The following is a 19,705-nucleotide window of genomic DNA, read 5'->3' on the forward strand; positions in this document are numbered from 1 at the left end:
CCATCCCAGGCAGGATGCTGGGCACTTTCAGCTGACTCCACCAGCCCATTCCCACCCTCCAGGCCTGGATGTCCGTGAGATGTCCAAAACCCCACGTCCACTCCTTCCGTGCCTCCCATTGTCAGGCCCAGCCTGACTCATGTCCCCTTCCTTGCTTTCTCTGTGCGCTCATGTAATTTCCACCTTCCTTCCCTATTCCACACCCCAATTTATTTTTTCCTAATGGTCGTTCTCCTCCTAAAATAATTTTCAGCAAACCAACGTCACCTTGGTTTAATGAAAGCCCCTGGATGTTTATCATGTTGTTAGATCGTTTCCTTCCAGATGAAGTTGTCACTTTGTCGAGGCGTGATGCAAACCCCCAGCAGGAAGCACACAAAGGGAGAGCCCACCAGGCTCTGGGGAAGTTTGGGTGAACTGTTTGCAAAAAAAAATCAGCCGAGCCCACCCCTCCGAGACTTTCATTTCCCCCTGCGGCAGCTGTCATCTGATCCCACGCCTCGCCTCTCAATGGGGCTTTCGGAGGATGCCAGATGTTGGGAACAAAGGTCTAAAAATAATCTTTCCAAGTAATCTTCCTGTCCATCACTCAAGGGGAGCGTGAGCTTTGTGCGAACATGTGAGCCGAGAACCTGATCTAACTTCAACAAGTTCAACAGCAGCTCCCGGCTCCTGCCTCTGGGCTCCTTTTTGTGCCTTTTTTTTTTTTTTTTTCTTTTCTTTCCTTTTTTTTTTTTTTTTTTTTTTTAATTCCTTCCCCTTTGCCTTCCCAGAAGCTGCGCAGGGAAAAGCTTGGAGCGCTCTTTCCCTCCCTCCTCTCCTCCTTCCCTCCTCGCAAAGCCCGACATCTCCGGGGCTCCTTTTTCCATCTCTCCCTGGAAATAAAAAATAAAAAAATGAGTTCCAGGCTGCTTCCAGAGATACAAAAAACCCTTTTCTGTAAGAAGCTCCTGGCTGCAGCGCTGTGTGTGCTGGTGGTGCTGCCGGAGCCGGGCAGTGCCAGGAGCCTGTGGAAACGCGCTCTGCTGAAAATGACGGAGAAATACGATGTGAGTGGGGCTGGGGGGCTCGGGGGATGCTGGCCGAGAAAAGGGGGAGTTATCCTGGCAGGGTTTGGGATAAAGGAGTGTTGGATCGGCGGGCTGGCTCGGTATCACAGCCATCCGTGAAGTTTCCCCAGGCTGCGCGGGACTTTTGCCACCTAGCTGCTGCCGGGGGAAGCTGGGGGAGCTTTGGGATGGCATCGGCACCGATTTCCCTGGAAAATCCCCGGGACAGCGGGGAAAGGGACCGGGGAGAAGGGGGATGCAAACCCTGAGCTCCGGGGAGAGGTTTAGTGCGGGGAAAATAATGGGATTTATTGCTTGGAGCAGCTCCTGTGCTGCCTTTCGGGGTAACTTTGGGTAAATGTGGGATGGGGGCATTGCCCACGGCTCTGTAAATCCCTGGAGCACAGAGAGCTCAGCCCCATAGTGCCAGAGCAGCGTGCCCATCACCCTATAAAGGGTGGTGATGCCAGAAATCCATCCCTGTGGCAAGCAGAGCCGCTGCCCACGCCCTGGCACACCCTGGGTGCCACCATCTGTGCCTGCCCCTGGCAGCCTGCAGGCTCCACAGGGCAGTGGGCACAGCCACAACCCCCAAACCCGCTCTGGAGAGAGATGCCCAAAGTACAGGTACTGCTGGAAAACCTTTGGGAACCTTCACTCTGCAGTGCTGGAGCTGGAGCTGGGACAGCAGCGAGTGCAGGGAGTGATGCTGGGGCTTGCCTTGGTGTGTCTGGGCCAAACAATTGTCACAGAAGAAATGGGAATTGAAAAAAAAAAAAAAGGAAAATAATTTGGTAGCTTGAGTTTTGGGACTTGCTGTTTTAAAAAAGAAAAAAAAGTTATACATTTGAAATTTTTACTTGAGGCTTTCAAGTTCCCTTAGAAACCAGCACTGCTCCTTGAACTGCTTGGGTGCAAGCCCCAAACATTTTATTTTCTTATGCTCAGGTCTGACTGCATCCTCCAGCCACTGCATGTGTATAAACAGCACCTCAGTGTCACAGGCAGATCCCTCCATGTTTTCTGCAGGTTTTAATTCCAAAGGGATGTTTTTCTGCCCATGACTTTTAGGGTGATGTTTGTGCATGGCAACATTTGGTTTGTGCAATTGCTGACTCAGATTTGTGACACACATCCCTTGCCCCCAATGAGAAAACTGAAATTCTGTCTCCTGGAATTTTTTTAGAAAACATTGTGCTGATGTTTGAAAGGCACCTCAGGATTTTGTAAAAAATCTTCATTATAGCCTCTCTTGGGCTAGGGTGTCCTCTGGTTTGCACTTTAATTAGAAAATGGTGACATAAAGAGCTGAATTTCCTGCAAAATCACTGGAAAGTGCATTTATCTGGATGTTCTTCTGCCATATTTCAAAGTGAAGCTCAAATTGAATAGGAACCATGAGGTGAATGACCCAGAGAGATAGGACAGGAGCAGAAGAGGAATTTACATGTTGATTTTCAGATAAGGAGCCAGCTCCCCTGGGGATATATCCTCTTCTTTCAACCTGCACTTCTTCAAAGGGCTGTTTTTGCTGGCAGCCCCGAATCCAGGTGCTACTGATCTGGCAAGCTCAGCTAGAAATTGCTCATATTGACAGAAACATTGATCCAGGGAAAACAGAAACTGCTTTTCTTTCTCCTCCTCCAAGCCTTGTCAAGGGGGAAAGCGTCTGCTCTGCATCCTCTCCTGCAGTTCTGGCAGCCCCTCTGCTTTCTCACAGGGATGTTTTCTCTCCTACCAAATGCTGTGTGTTCCCTGTGGTTGGAAAAATCAGAGTCTGGGGGCAGAGCAGCTGATTTGTGAGTCGTTGGATAGAGGGGTGACAGATGGAGGTGATCATGGACGTGCAGCCATGTGGGACATGGGCCACAGGAGCTGTGGGACCTGTCCCACCCCTGTGGGACCCCAGAGGACACAGCTCTGTGTGGTCTGAGCCAGAAAATCCGAGGCTGCAGCAGGAGGAGTGTGTCCAGAAAAATGCTGGGTGCAGAATGGCAGGGAGGAGTGAGGATGAGGAGCTGGCTGGGGTTTCATTCACCCTGGGTGAGGAAGGCTGTTGGCTGGCAAGGAGAGGTGAAATGGGGCTGGAGAATGGAGAAAGAGGGATTGCAGTATGGAGAAAAAACTGGCAGCCACATTGGGATGCAGGAGCTGGGCTTTAAAACAAATCCATGTGTTTTACAGAGGGACATTTGTCAAGTTTAGTGATTTGCAGCTGGTGTTCTGCAGCCCCCACGCTCCAGGGACTGTTCCCAAGGGGCAGAGGGAGGGAGATACCTGGGAGTGGGCTCAGTTCATCATAAAACACCCATCATGTCTGTTGGGAAAAACTGGGCCAGTCTGGATTTCATTCCACTGACAACTACAGCAAGTGTTGGAGAAAAATCCCAGCCTTCTTCTAAAGTCTTCCAGAAATGAAGAATTCCTCACAGCTGCTGTAATGCTCTTCCAGCAATTTATTTACCTTGCAGCAGCCAGCTGTCATAAATCAGCCCTGGGGTACCCTCCTTGTGTTCTGGCCCCCAAATCCTCAGAGTAACCTGTGAGCAGGGCAGCCTCAGCTCCCCTTTGGAGCCTGCACACACACACCAACCTTTCTCTGCATTTCCTGCTTTCCAGCCTTTTACTTATTATTGTGCATCTTTTGGAGCTCGCCCCAGTTCTGCAGGGTTCTTCCAGCTGCAAAGAGCAGATCCAAAATGACAAATCCTGAGCTGACAACAGGAGAAAATTATTCCTGTAATATTATATTCCTGTCATATTATATTCCCATATTATTACTTTGGTCTTGTCCTTCAGATTAAACTGCTTTCAGGCTGGTGTTTGCCACTTTGATCATCACTGATGGGTGATTTTCCAGGTCTTTAATGGAAATATTGGAAGATTCAATATTCCCTTTGACTCTGTTGGGTTTTTTTTCATTTTTTTGTTTTATGGCCAGTGTTTAGGAACACCTGTCAGGACCAGAGCTGGTGGTGGGAGGCTGAAATAAACCTCATGTGCCACCTCGAGGGGCTCCATGCAGAATGTGAATTAGCAGAGCTGTGCTTTAATACAAGCTCAGGGACCAGTTCCAGACACAAATAACAGAGCTGGGATTTTTGGGAGGCAGACTGCATCCCTATTGAAATTATGGCTGAGACTGAGTTATTCCATCCAGGTTCTTCCTCATCTTTGTTGACTTCCAGAGTTCCTCAGCTGAACTCTGCACTTTCCCCCTTTGTTTCTATCTCTAAGACAGATATTGTCATTAAAATATTTAATAAGTCTCCCTGGGAAACAGAAATTTACCTCCTGCACTGAAAACTGGTTTTAAAGAAATTTTGATTGTCATCACAATATGCAGAATTAATAAATCAGAGCCAAACTGTGAATGCTGGGAGAGCTTTTAAAAACCTTGTAAGCCAGACCTGGAGATGTCCTTAACCAGGTTACTTTGGGGAATGAGGGAATCCTGTTTACACATAAACAAGGAGGTTTATTAAACAAAATAAGAAAAATATTCATATTTTGAAAGCAATGAGTTATGAGCACTAGGTGACCAGAGAAAAATGGGCAGGGAGGTCATGAGGTACAAAGTTATTTGGCCACAACTGTTATATTGTTCCCCAACGGAAATTTCATTCATGGAGCCAGCTGTTCATTGCAATTTTGGCTTCTTGGGTTCTGAATCATCTGTGAAGCAACTGCAGTAATTGTTTGGTGTTTTTTATTCATGTGTCCATTATTTGCCAGTATTATTTTGGTCCCATTTCCGTCTGCAGATGACCTTTCAAATAGAATGGTAAACTGTGACCTTCCAGGATGAGCACTCCCTCCAGCATGGAGACCTGTTCTGTGTTTGGAACTGCACAGATTTATTGCTCAGTGCTCCCTTATATATCAAAATTATGAATTATGCTTGGTATGAAAATTTTATCTGTTTAAAATCCACCAACCCCAAAAAAAAAAAAACCAAGAAAAGTGTATTGTCAGTATCTTCCATTTTAAAACATGTTTCAAATTTGGAGTGTTTGCAGCTTTTGAGGAATGGACCAATATGAGAGCTTGCACCTTCAGCATCATCAAAATTGGGTTTTCCAAATCTTTTTAGTGGTTTAAACAGCCTATCACTTAATGGGAAAACAATGTCACAGAAGGGTTTTAGAGGAAAAAGCACAAGAAATTTGTTTCTTGATATTGGGAACGGGGCAGGAGACTGTCAATAGTGAAAACATCAGCAATTCTCTGTCTGTCTGATGCTCCATCTCCTGCAATGGCCTCTCCTTGGCCAGCTTTTGGGATAATCCATGTGGGAAAAGGCTCTTGTCAAAGGACAGATGCTCCAAAGGAGTCATTGGGTTACAGAAATAAGGATGGAGCAGGATGCAGAGAGGGATGTTAATCTCACCTCAAATTCTCCATGGTCTGCTGGTGAAATTTCCTAGAAACCCCTGGGGGATTGTTGCACCGTGTTTATTCTTGGAATAACAACTCCAGTTTCTCATCACTGATTTTGTAACACACCAGTGATTTGGCCAAGTGTATCTTTACATTTTTGTGTATTTTTGACTTTACTGCTCTTGAGGCCATGGCAGTGCTCACTACACACCCCTGGCTGATCTCTTTTAAAAATGCAAATCCAGAATTTTGATTTTATGAGAGCTTATGAATGGTTATTAATAAATCTGAGACCTGAGTGCCCTGAGCACTTTCTGCAGCCCAGGGGTGAGGGAGTGGTTGAGCCACAGGTGAGAAAGGAGTGGGCTGGGGTGATTCACCTCTGCTGCAGGGATTTGGCTTCTTGCTACAGCAGCCCCAGTGTGAAAAATAACTGAATGGTGCCTCATAAATGTTCCTGGGCCTGTTAATGCGCTTTACACTCCTCTTATCCTGTCAGTGAGCAGTGAGCAGCTCAGCTTCTTTCTGCTGCAAATGGGCTCATCTTCTTTGGGACAAAGCTGGCATTACTCACAGATCTCACCAGAACGTCCCGTGGTTTAGAAACGGTCTCTGATTTAACAGCCCAGAGCCCCACCATGGATAAACTCGAAAGGCTCCAGTAGGATGTTCCATAACTCACCTTACGGCGAACCTGACTTGCTTTTCTTCTCTTTGCAAAGGATTATGAGTACCCTCTTCATTCTCACAGCTCCCAGCAGCAGCAGAAGAGCGACCGGTGCCCGCCGCCGCCGCAGAGCCTGCCGGAGCGCGCCTGCGAGGTGCCCAGCTGCCGCTCCGACGCCGAGTGCCAGCGCCACAAGCGCTGCTGCTACAACGGCTGCATCTACGCCTGCCTCGAGTCCGTGCAGCCCCCGCCAGGTACAGGGGGCCCCGGGGGGGCTGGGAGAGAGGGGAGCTTGTGGGGATGGGGGTGGCGGTGGGGATGGGCTTCAGGTGTGTTGGGTGTGGCGCGGGAGGTTGAAGCGCGTGTTGTGTTCCGCGCTTGGGGTTTCTGCGGGCTTGAGGAGTGAAAAGGTGTCCAAGGGAAGCTGGTGTGGGAAAATTTCCACTTGGGTGAGTTGTAGAAGTCACTCAAGGGCAGTTGTTTTCCTGGGATGCCATTTCCCATGCCCCATCCCTGGAAGGGTCCAAGGCACGCTGGTGTGTCAAAATTCCTACTTGGGTGAATTGCAGAAGTCACTCAAGGGCAGTTCTTTTCCCGGGATGGCATTTTTCATGCTCCATGCCTGGAAGTGTCCAAGGCAAGCTGGTGTGGGAAAATTTCTCCTTGGTCCAATTGTAGAAGTCACTCAGGGGCAATTCTTTCCCAGGATAGCATTTTCCATGCTCCATGCCTGGAAGTGGGGATGCCACACCAAGGCAACCTGGTGTGGCAAAATTTCTGCTTGGATGAATTGCAGAAGTCACTCAAGGCCAGTTCTTTTCCCAGGATGACATTTTCCATGCTCCATTGCCCGGAAGTGTCCAAGGCAAGCTGGCGTGGCAAAATTTCCACTTGAGTGAATTGTAGAAGTCACTCAAGGGCAGTTCTTTTCCAAGGACAGGCAAATGGTGTGGCAAAATTTCTACTTGGGTGAATTGTAGAAGTCACTCAAGGCCACTTGTTTTCCTGGGATGGCATTTTTCATGCTCCATCCCTGAAAGTGTCCAAGGCAAACTGGTGTGGCAAAATTTCTACTCGGTCAAATATAAGTCCAAATCAGATTAATCCATCAGGCAGCCTCCACACAGGCCCTTAGAGGAAATCCATGACTTTTCCACAACTCTTTGCCCTGTGGCTGCTACATCTTGACACTGTGGTCTCTTGTTTCTGTCTCTGCAGTCCTGGACTGGCTGGTTCAGCCCAAGCCCCGCTGGCTGGGAGGCAATGGGTGGCTTTTGGATGGCCCAGAGGAAGTCTTACAAGGTACAGGACATTTCTTTGTCTTTGCAATATCCATAATCCCACAAAGGCCCTGGAGAATGAATCCCTCATACACAGAGCTCGCCTGGGATGTTGGGCTGCTGGTATTTGTCTGGAGTTTCCACAGGAATAACTCTGTGTGGTGCTGGGAGCTGCTTTCTGCTGCAGTAAATACTTTTTATGGATATGGATTATGCAGCAGAGCACTAGGAATGCTGCAGAGTGCTGGGCTTGCACCCATTCCTCAAATAATGAGAGATATATCTTCCTTTTAGAAAAAGGCTTTGTCATCATACACATAATTTTCTGCCAGCTTCCTGATAGAGTGTGGGTGGACTTGGAATGGGAGATCCTTTAATCCAGAGTGGCCTCCTCACCCAGATGCCTTGGGCTGGGGCTGTGGCTCTTGGATCTGAAGGTGACTTGGACAGGAGCCCTGGCAAACTGCTGCAGAGCTGTGCCAACTGGGGCATCTAAATTTGGAGACTGACAATGAGATTGAGCTTCTCAGGTTCATTCCATAGGAAAAGGGCTTTAATTAATTTTTTAAATAGCTAAAATTGAAATAAGAAGGTAGTGGGGAGGTGGGAAGAGAAGTTTTCTTCTGTGAGGCATCCCTAGATTTATGGACACCTGAAGTTTTTGGGTTTTTCATGGAAAAGTTAACCCAGCTTTTGATCAGCTTTAGTCAGATCCAGGTAGTGCAAATAAATTCCCCTCTTTGGTCTTACGCAGATGGTTTTAGACTCACTAAGCCTCAACTCTCTTCTATTATGGAAACTCCAAGTTCTTGAAGACAAAATTCTGCCTCCAGCTCATTGGAGCTGCACAGCTAGAAACAAGATAAAATAGGTTCCTCCTCATCCATCCTTGTCATGCTTATATTATTTGTTCTTATCTGAACACCTTCATCTCAGCTTGAGGGAGTAATTAGGGAAGCAAGAACCATCAGTCATGGCATGAGAATTACAGCAGAGGTACTTGAAATTAAAAATCAGAGGGAGGAGTGGCCCTGCAGAGTCTGTACATGTAATGGCCACAGACACTGCCCAGGTCCTGCTTTGATTTCCCATTCTGAGCTGCACTTGCTGCCTGTCCCAGGTCAGAGTGGTGAAACCTCTGTTTGGGACAGGGGCGGCACTGCCTGACCCCACAGTGAGTCACTGCTGAGGTTTGGATTCAGCAGCAGGCCTGTGGGTGTGGAGCAGAGAGCACAGCAGCACAATGCCAGCTTCCTGCTCATGTTCCCAACTCCTCACCCAGCCCAGAGCTGGTGGGACACGCTTATCCCTGCCTGGTGGGACACATTTATCCCTGCCTGGTGGGACACATTTATCCCTGCCTGGGGAGAGCAGACCCATGGGGATCATCCTGCATGGTGGGCACTGCTGATGCCTCTCTGGGCTACCTAAAAACAGAGGTCAGACAAAATTAAGAGGATAAAAAGCAGTTTGTTTATATTTGTTGAAGGGCCTTCAGGTACATTTAGGGCAGACAAAGCCCCCCAGAGCCTACACCCAAAAATGGACCGTGGGTCAACTTATATAAGTTTGGTCCATTTGCATACTGGGGGTTAATTGTTCAATTCCAGCTTCAGGTAATGAAGTCATTTACCCCAGTTTGCTCCCCCCAACTCACTTTTGTTTCCATCTCTGGGGCCTGAGGCAGTGAGGTGTCCTTGACTGCCAGGCCTGGAGAGGAATTGTTGTGTCTGCCCAAAATGGGAAAGCAGCAGCTCACACTGTGTGTGGAGTTCAGAGTTCTGCATTTGGTGCCTAAAGAGGCTGGCCTGGAACAGAGTTAAAGGAATAAAGTAGGGATTTATTAAAAGGCCTTCAAAGGATAACTTTGGGCAGGCAGCACAAGAGCCTGGCCATGGCTACACCCAAGATGGACATGTCATGAGTTTTCACAATTTTATAAGTTTGGTCCATTAGCACATTTGGGTTAATTGTCCAATTACAACTTCAGTCCCATCCTCCCAGTTTGTTCTCCTCAATTCTCTGTTGTTTGCACTTTTTGGGCCTGAAGTTGCAATGGTGTCCTTGGGCTGGAAAAGGATTGTTCTATCTGACTGAGCTGTGAGGAGAACTTGCTAACACTTTATATGAAGCTCAGAGTCACACACCAATGAAGTACAGAATCTGAAAGAAAGATACAAAAGCTAAAACTTAAGGCACCACATCAAAGAATTGCAGGATTCCAAATACATGAAACACATACAAACTAAAACCCTGCAGCATCGTTGGTGGGTGGTGCCCACCCCAGAGCTGGCACACAGGCTGTGGGGAGGGTTTGTGCAGGGAATGGGGCTGAGCTGTGCCAGGAGGGGGCAGCCCCCATGGCAAGGAGCCCGAGGTGGGGTGGTGGCCGTGGTGGGGTCCCTGTGGGTGTCACAGCATGACGGGTTTCTCTTGCAGCTGAGGCCTGCAGCACCACAGAGGACGGGGACGAGCCCCTGCACTGCCCCACGGGCTACGAGTGCCACATCATCAACCCGGGCAACACGGCCGAGGGCATCCCCAACAGGGGCCAGTGCATCAAGCTCCGGGGAAACCCAGGTGGGTCAGGCCAGGAAACCTCCGCCTGTGGGATGAGGCCATTTCTCACTCACGGATGGGGCAGCAGGAAACCTCCCCCTGGGGGATGAGGCCATTTCTCACTCACGGATGGGGCAGCTGAAATGCGTTTCAAAAACCTTTATTCCATTTTTGGTCTAAGGTGAAGGGTGAGACAATACAGGTCGTATAATGCACGCCATCACAATGAGAAGCTAACTTCTGATTGTGCTAATTTCTTAATTACAATATATTTTAAGCATTTCTTGGCCTATCAGCTGTAGCCACACTATGCTGCAGATGCCTTAAAGCCAATAATCTAAAATTACCCCTCATGGCTCCCACTACAATGCATCTTTCACAGTTCTGTTTCTGCAAAGTATCCAGTCTGATCTGCAAGGCCACCTTTTGAAACTTGTTTCTAGCTCCATTTCTCTCTCAGCAATGCCCGTTCTATTCCATTTCTAAGTCAGCATTTCTTGCCTCAAGGTTTGCATACTGATGCACAATGTGTGAGCTTTCTGTCAGGCTTTGAGAATTCTCTACAAATCCATTTCCCACATTTTCCCCTCTCTCTTGAATGGAAAAAACTTCTCATACATGCTGATGTTTGCAGGGCAGAAGCAGAAAGGAAGGGACCAGGACACCAGGACACTTGTGCCAGTGTCCTCTTGGGCTGTGTCTGCCTGTGCTGTTACTACACAGCACAAAAATTAGAAATATTTATTAGTTACTGCATGCTTCAATGAGAAATCTGAGTTTTAAATTCCAGATTTATCTTCTGACTTTGCTTTCTGCATACAAAACTTCGTTGCCTTCATTCTGCTGATGCATTTGCCCAAAAAAGAATTTCACACATGCCAAAATATTTTCCAGGAAAGCTCATAGCATGTGAATGGTAGGATATGTACATTGGCACTGGGCTAAAATCACCTCAGTGCTGAGACATGAGATATCAGTTTTGCCATTTGGTCACTGTAAAAAACAGGAGAAGCATCAAACCAGGTCTCTCAGCTGCTTCCAAAACAGATTAAGAGTTTTTCCATCATCTCTTTTATAACCTTTTCTTTAATAACATCCACAGTAACCAATGTAATGCAGAACTGTGGGGATCTTAGACATGAAGTATTTCTAAGGGCTTAAATAATTATATAAATGGCAAACAGAACAACCTCCTGGAACTTGAATTATGTAAAATGCTAAAAAATGGTCTGAAAAGTTACCCAAATTTTATTTCATTTGGGAAAGCCTCTGAATCCTTGACTTGTAGCTATTGAAAAGGTTATAAAATGCTAGTGGCAATTCTCACTCTTATGGCAAATGAGTTGTGTCCACAGAGCTCAGTAATCTCAGCAGTTCATAAGAGGTTTATAGCAACCCAAATTACTTCAGCCACAGAGGACTTTTATGTCCCTCATTGTGAGGCTATTATTTCCCTATCTCTAATTTCTCTGTGCTGTACACAGCAGGTCAGAGTTTAACACAAAAAAATGGAGGCTGACTGGGTATGTTCTCACCATGAACCTTCTTTTCCAGATGGACACAACCTGAGGCACAAGTATTACAAGGAATATATTGGTAAGCTGCTGGCATGAAGTGGTTGTTGTTGTTGTTGCTATTATTATTATTATTATTATTATTATTATTATTATTATTATTTTAAGCTTTATCATTCTTGCAATGCTTACAAGGAATTTGCTCCTTATGAAATGAAGGTTTGTACATAGAAAAAAAATATATATTCTTTATCTTCAACTCTCTATGCCTTGGTCAGATGTTATTTTAAGATCTACGATGTCCTGAGTGCGGACTCTTGAGAACCAGAATTTTCAGCTGTGATAGAATGAGTTAAACTGCCAGGGGAACCACCCAGTCCAATAATCTTTTTTTATTATTATTTTTAAGCATATTTTTGGAGTTTTGCTCTTGCCCCAGGACTCCTCTGTGTGGAAGCTGAACACAGAACTCTGTCAAAAGCAGGGTCTTGGGCTGTGGTAAGAGATAAGGGATGGTGGAGCCCAGTGAATTCCCCCAGAGGTGTCAGGTCCCTCTCACAGATCTGGGGCTCAGAGAAAGCAGGAGCATCTCCCACATCTTTCCTCACAGTTCCAAAGTTCCTGGTTCCTCCCTCCTGTATCTGGATCTGATTGGAAGTGACATTCAGGTATAACTAGAGAGCAGCTTTGTTATAAGATTTCCAAACAGCCCAATTTGGCCACTTTGGCTGATAAAACCAGGAGAGGATTTCTTTTCCTTTCTTCCAGTGTGGGCTAGCCCAGCTGTCCGTTAAATAATGATAAAATAAACCTGCACTGCTGAGGGAACCTCGAGAAACCATTTTCCACTGCCCAACCCAAAACCTGACTTTGCTGATGTTTGTTTTACAGGGAGCAATTCCAACAATTTGGTTGGCTATGTGAAAAACCAGCAGAAGCATTTGGGCTAATTGAAGGTGTGCCTGGGTAAGTGCCCTGTGAATAAAGGGAAAGCTGGGTGGAAATAGCTGGTGCTTGGAATGCAATCATTCACAGAAACATTGTCTGAGGGTGGTATTTCCTCTGAGCAAAATGCTGGAGTAAGGACAGCACCTTAAACCCTGTGCAGGTGCATGAAACACTCTCATTCCATCAGACACACCTGATTTCTTTGCAGAACTTTTGCCTTGTGGGCATCTAGAGGATGAAAAATAATTGGTGTTCCTTAAGACTTTAAACTTTGTGTTTAGGGGCTTCTTCTAGCACAGGTGTAACTGGGCCTGCCAGACAAATTTAAAAGCTGTTTATTCTGTTTATTCTGACTGCAGAAAGGGTCAGTCTTGCAAATCCTTCAGCGCATGGGGGGGGTTTTGTGGGATAATTTTCTGTGTGTGAACACTTGTGCTGAGCAGTGGCACCCACTGATGTGAGCAAAGGCACATTGATCTGTCAGAGCCAACAGCAAAAGCTCTGTCTGTTTCATCAGCCTTGCATCAAGCAAGAATGAAAATATTTATTACACCAAAAGTTATGTCCCAAGATGGTTTTCTCTACACTTTCAGCTTCACTTTAAGATTAACTTGGGTTTAGCTGGGAGTTGTGAAAACAAAGCAGTTCAGTGTTGTACCTACGTCAGGCTGGCTGTTAAGATTGCTCAGCTACTTAAGGACAAGTTCTGTGCAAACATCCTAGGAAGGATAAATATTTTAATTCCTCTTCCTCTTTTTTTTTTTTCTCTTTTGTTGTTTGGTTTTCACCCAGCTGGACCACTCTGTCAAGGAATGCTTTACCCAGCAGCTTTCTGGTCCCAGATCTCCACATCTCCAGCACCCCCTGATCCCTGCCCATCACTGACAGAAAAATTCATTATCCAAGGAAAATTCCAGGTTTTAACCCCACCAGGAAGGGGAGAAATGTGATCCCCTGAAGGAAACCACACTGCTTATCAGCTGCCCTTCTACAAAAGAAATGCAAACAGCTCCAAGGGATCCCTGTAAGCCCCAGTGCCATGATCAGGCTGCTGACACAGAGCCAGCCCTTCGTGTGCTTGTTGTGTGACCAATTCAGATTTCAGGCCTGTGAACACAACCATGTGACGTCAGAATTCTACCTAAATATCATCTCTAAGTTGCTTTAAAATAGATGAGACTAAAGAGGTTCTCTGGATCAAATCCAGTGCCTGCCTGTCTGGAACAACCCCTTTAAAGAAGCCTTTTCATCAGCTTAAAATTCAAAGAAATCTGCAAAGAAACCTTCTTCCTTTCCTATTTACATCCAGATAAAAACCAGGTTTGACACCCACTCTAAATGGCTAAACCTGAAGTTTTAAGAATTTGAGGAAGTTTAGGCTAGGAGCAAAAGCAGCTTTATAAATGCTTTTAGGTTACTTTCCTCTTCTCAGTCTGGTGAGCTGCAGATTGAGAGTTAATAATGGAACAAATTCCTTCCTACAATATCCAGGCTGACACACAAATGCATGCCAGGTTTTGTAATGTGCTGCTTTTAGCCAGCACAGTTAATACTCACAAAATCTGGGGGTTTGTACCTGCAAAACCTCAGCTAGAGGCCTGAAGTCTGGATAATTGGTTAAATGTGTTAGCAAATCAAACCCAGGATAAATTTGTGTGCTGAAAAGGATTGTCTGGCAGATGGGCCACTGCTCCTCAGGAGTCCTGTACCTTTTGTGTTGATTTCCCTAAATCCTTAAAGTCTGGATATTTGTATTTGGGCCTCACAGCTTCTTTTAGCTGTTTACCATTATACAATGGAAAACACATTTTCTGTTAAGGTTTTTCCTTTCCTTGGTAGTCCTGAAGGGACAGTTGCATTTATTGTGACAAACCAGCCAGAATTGTCTGGCAGAAAAGCCACATTTGCTCCATGGTTTAGTCCATGTCCCCATCTGCCTGAATGAAATTAACATTTTCATTTGCACAGTAGTAGCACTGCATATAAATACCCAATTCACAAATGCAAGCCCCTGCTTCCACTCACAAAATACAGGATTGTTTTTTTCCACTCACTAAATAGTTTAAGCCAAATCCAAGTCACCTATAAAACTCTTGATGCTTTGCACATGACATTTGCAGCTGGAGAGATGGAAGGTGCCAAAGTGCTCTTCTGTTTCCTATTCTAAACACACTCCTGAGTGCTTTACAGAGCAAAGAACAGCTGAAGGGCTCCACATTTTCCTAAATATCTCCATTTGTTGTACTCACTCTTTTTCAAAGTGCAAGATATTAAATGCAGCACCGTGTTTGGACAGAGCTGTTTCTAGAATTTTATCCTATACAGCTTCCTGCAGTGAGATCTTAATTCCTGCTTGGACATAGGGGCCACAGAACCAGAGAATTTTGGAATGGTTTTGGAAGGGAATTTGAAGCTCATCACCTTCCACTAGACCAGGTTGTCCAGGCTCCAATCCATATTTTATAGTTCCAATCTGTGTTCAGACCAGAAACTTGTCACTTATCCTACTGCAGCCTCGCTCCTCAGTGCTGCTCAGTGAAATGCATTGATTTTGTTCAGCATTACTTCCTGCAGGTAAAAAAAAAATCAAATTTGATTAAATGAGCAAAGCCCTCCGGTGATCACTGCTGGCCCCAAAGGGTAAATGCCAAAATGTTCAATTTTAAACTAAAAAATTCCTAAAACCTTGTGAGGAGTTGAAAAACTGGTGGTGTGCATTCACAAATTTGAAAGATTAAAACTTCAAATCTCAGCCTAATCTCTCAAAGCAGCCCAAAATATGCTTGATTTGAGTGGACACATTCACTTCAGTGTCTGTTTTCTTTGTAGCTGCAGAAGCACATACCTGACCACCTGAGTGGGACAGTACAGGTATGTTCTGCTTGCAAAAGAAATTAAATTAAAAAAAAAAAAAAGAAGAAGAAAATTGACAAATTAATAATTTGATGACGAATTTCTGTTTACTGGGTGTTTCACAGCCATCACCCTTCTATAGTGGTGCTATAATGCTCAGGGGGATTCTTCCAGGTTAATTCAAATTATTAATTGTCAAACTCAGAAACAAAAGCCACAGAAGGGACTTGGCAAAGTTTTCAGCAGTGAGACACTGGAATGTGAAACTCAGACACTGAAATGAAAACACAGAGCAGGTGAGCTGTCCTCAGCTGCTCTGCTCTCCAGAAACAGATGCTCCATCAGCAGCCTGGTGCAGCACAGTAGGAAATGCCCGGTGTAGGATGTTTTTAACCTTTTCATGACCACTCTGCAGCGTGTTTGGTGCTATGATAACCTTCCTGTGTGCCACTGAGTGCTGCACTGCCCACAGCTCCCACATCCCCGAGGATCTGGGCAGCCCCAGGAGCCCCTCCCTGGTTTGTGCTGCTCAGGTTCTGCTTTGGTGCTCAATAAAAAGTGACCAGTCTATTTTTCAACCCTGCTGAGTTTCTGTTGTGTCTTCCTGATGTACTTGCAGCTTTGGATTAGGGGGAAAAAAATGGAGAAAACTTCTTAATTTTAGTTGTTGGGAGAACATAACACAAGCTTAGGGAGACAAAAGTCATTTTGTCCACTGGGAGGGAGGTGATAGACCCCAAAACACATCCACCACTTCTGTCAGCTTTCGGAGGGGTCCCTGTTTTGGGTCAGACCTTCAGTTTTGGCATTTTCAGTGCCCTCAGAGGAGCAGGTGGACAGTGGCACCCCAGCAGAAGTGACCCTTTGCACTGGGGCAGTGCTGGGGCTGCCAGCTCAGGTGCCTTGGGCTGCACCAGCACTGCCCAGGCAGCTTGGCAGGAGCCTCAGAGGGTGGAGAAACCAAGCAAGGTGAAGGTCAGAGCTGGGCTGTGCCCACTGCAGGACAGAGCTGGCACGGGACAGGGGTTGGGCTGCTCCCAGCCTCCAACACCCTCCTGCCCCACCCAGGATCCTGCTCTACCTGCTCCTCAGCAGGGACAGGAGTGCTCCTGCTCTGCCCTGGCAGCACAGCAGGGACAGGAGCTGCCTGCAGGGACAGCAGGGACAGGAGCTGCCTGCAGCTGAGCCACGGGGGGACAGCAGCAGGGCTGGCACTTGGGAAAGGCTGGGGGGTTCAGGTGAGCCCAGGCAGCTCCAGGTGGCACGGGAGCTCCTCACTGTGCCAGGGAAGGTGTCCTTGGGATCTCTTGGACCTCTTTTGGTCTTTGAGATCCTTGGGATCACTTGGACCTCTTGTGGTCCTTGAGCTTACTTGGGATCACTTGGACCTCTTGTAGTCTTTGGGATCACTTGGATCTCTCATGGTCTTTGGTATCTTTGGGATCTCTTGGGTCTCTCGTGGTCCTTGGAATTCTTGGGATCACTTGGATCTCTCATGGTCTTTGGTATCTTTGGGATCTCTTGGGTCTCTCGTGGTCCTTGGAATTCTTGGGATCACTTGGATCTCTCATGGTCTTTGGGATCCTTGGGATCACTTGGACCTCTTGTGGTCCTTGAGCTTACTTGGGATCACTTGGACCTCTTGTGGTCTTTGGGATCACTTGGATCTCTCATGGTCTTTGGCATCTTTGGGATCACTTGGGTCTCTCGTGGTCCTTGGAATTCTTGGGATCACTTGGATCTCTCATGGTCTTTGGGATCACTTGGACCTCTCGTGGTCCTTAGGATCTCTTGGGATCACTCAGACCTCTTGTGGTCCTTAGGATCATTGGACCTCTCATGGTCCCTGGGATCCTTGAGATCACTTGGACCTCTCGTGGTCCTTGGGATCACTTGGACCTCCCCGTCTGGATGAGGAGGTCACAAAGGGTGTGCACATAACTCCTGTCTCCTGCTGGGAATTGTGACAGCAACCACGAACCTCAGCTTTCAGGAGAATGATTTGTTTGGTGAACACCACAATATCATGGTTTCATTTCAGCTCACTTTCACGCCAATGCAAGCAAAAATGGTTTCTGCTGCTGTAGCTTGGCAGTGATCTTTGAGGAAAAAGCACAGCATGACCTGAGGCAGTGTCTGGAGTGACACTGAAGTGCTGCCAGGGCATCCCAGGAACCAACAACGGGATCAACAGAAGGAACAACAAAATAGATCTTCAAAGAGTCTACTACCACCAGAATAATATAAAATAAATTCTGATGTACCACTCCGTGGCATTGGAGTGTCTTGGTCACCCTCAGGAACTTTTCATTAATTTGCTGAGCAGTGAAGAAGCCTCTGAGGTTTGGACAACCCATAAAAGAGTTTTTGGAGGCTGGAGGTTTCTCTTTGCCCATCATGGCACAGCAAGGGTTGGCTCATACAGGGGTTATTTTCTTCTCCCACCTCACCCTGGCTGCTCAGGCTGGATTTCCCTCTGGAGGTGGGGTTGGGTGAGCATTCATTGTCTCTCTATGGCAAAAGGATTTACTGCATCATCTAGGATCCTTTAAGAGTAAATTAAAAAAAAAACAAACAAACAAACAAAAAAACCCGAAACCAAAACCAAACAAAAACAAAACAAAAATAATCAACCAAAAACACCAAACCCAAAACAAACGAAGAAAACCACCAACACAAACAAAAAAAAAAAAATGTCAAAAAAACCCCCCAACTTTTCCTGGTGAGTCTGCAGAGATAAATCCTATTTCTTCCCATACTTTCTCCTTGTTATTTTTCCAGGCAGACAAAATAGCAAGAACAACAAGAGAGGCTGTGTAAACCAAAAAGGATTTTTAAAGAGTTTCCCAGACAGAGCTGTGGATGGTGGGGATTGTTCCACTCATCCTGAGTCCCCCACCAGGTGAGACTCCCAGTTTAAGCAATGGAAACTGTGCAAAAAGAAACCAAAAGTTTTATTTAAATTCCCTCTTCCTTGCCCATTACACACCTGGGGACAGACCTATGGATTTGGGATTATTATGGATTTTGGATTTTACTCAACCTTCATGGGACAAGATGTTTTTTTGCTTTAAAAACCAGGAGCAGCAGAAGTTCTGCCCAGGAAAATCCCAACCCAGAATTGAAGTGTTTGGATTTTTGATTTTTGGGTGGCAGCAAACTCCATTCTACCCATGCAGAAGAGATTTTTTCCCTCAAGGTGGCACAAGAGGAACAAAAGTGCAACAAGTCCTGGTTCTGGCAGGGGAGCAGGTGAAGGAGCAGTGAGTTTTGAGCTCACAGCATCATAATTTCGGGCTCAGGGAGTCTCAGAGAATGGCTCCTTTGCTCTGTGTGTTTTCATAACAGATATCTTCTACTTAAAAGACAAAAAAGAAAAAAAAAAAAAGGTTTTCCAAATAATCTCCTTAGAACTGGAGCTTTATTATCCAATTAAATAGGAAATACTCTAAGGGTACTGCAATTGGGCTGTGATATGTTTTTAGAGTGTGCAAATGATAGAGTGAAGAAATACAACTTGTATTAGTTTTGTTTTCTTAACATGATAGTCCTGATTCGGTCTATTCCCAGCATTTTCTGAGCCATGGGATAGCAAAATACATTAATTTTGCATTAGATTTCCTAACATGCAGAAATCAACAGCAGCAAGGAAATGAAACTTGAGTCCGTTCAGCAATTTCTCAGAGTGAGTGGCAAACAGCAACATTATTTTCCTGCATTTATCCCATCTCATCAAATACAATTTCCCATAACAGAACTGAGGGAACACAAAGATGACAGAGAAGGACGTGGGTCCTGAGCCCAAACCAGGCTGTTCCTTCCCAGTTTGCTGGATAATAAAACAGCCTGCTCTGATTGTTATGGTGCGTTATTATTATTATTATTATTATTATTATTATTATTATTATTATTATTATTCTCATCAACATGTTTTTCTCCTTTTCTGTGTCCTTTTTGTCTTGAAATTTCTGCCAGTCCCACTCAGGCCATTGTTGCCCCTCCCTAACCCAGGGTGTGGCCATGGTGCAGATTTTGGATTTTGCTCTTGCAGCTCCATGTGTCCCTACAAAGCAGCAGGGTTGTGCCAAGGGGATGATGCTAAATAAGGAGAGGATCAGCCTGTTGTTTAATTAGCCATGGTGGCTAATGAGGCCCACACTGGGCACAGCACAGCCCCAGGATGCTCCTCCTGGGCAGCAGCTTCAGGGATGATGGGTGACAATTTGGGGTGAGAAAAGCAAAAGCAAAAGCAAAAGCAAAGGGAAATTTTCTTCCTACCTGCCTAGAGAGGGGGAAGGTATTTCCCACCACTTTTCTGGCAGGAACACAAGGATTTGGAGTGATGTTAAGATTGTGGAGACCACAAACAGGCTGAGGTGGGCAGGGGCAGGGATTCCCTGGCAGGCAGTGCTGCCGTGCCCTGTCAGGAGCTGCCAGAGCCAGCTGGACGTGCTC

At 46.0% G+C, this 19,705-nt stretch overlaps 1 protein-coding gene across 1 annotated transcript; it reads left to right on the top strand.

The window, feature by feature from the left end:
* The first annotated feature begins 896 nt into the window (after window positions 1-896).
* Window positions 897-14,148, top strand: WFDC1 (WAP four-disulfide core domain 1). Its single transcript, XM_058034169.1, has 7 exons — window positions 897-1,049; window positions 6,152-6,350; window positions 7,315-7,398; window positions 9,816-9,956; window positions 11,490-11,531; window positions 12,341-12,415; window positions 13,190-14,148. Exons 1-6 carry the CDS (start codon window positions 897-899, stop codon window positions 12,397-12,399), a joined length of 678 nt encoding a protein of 225 aa, XP_057890152.1. The 3' UTR covers window positions 12,400-12,415; window positions 13,190-14,148.
* Window positions 14,149-19,705: the final 5,557 nt, after the last annotated feature.

The sequence above is a fragment of the Melospiza georgiana genome, chromosome 14, assembly GCF_028018845.1.
Source record: "Melospiza georgiana isolate bMelGeo1 chromosome 14, bMelGeo1.pri, whole genome shotgun sequence".
Lineage (NCBI taxonomy): Eukaryota > Metazoa > Chordata > Aves > Passeriformes > Passerellidae > Melospiza > Melospiza georgiana.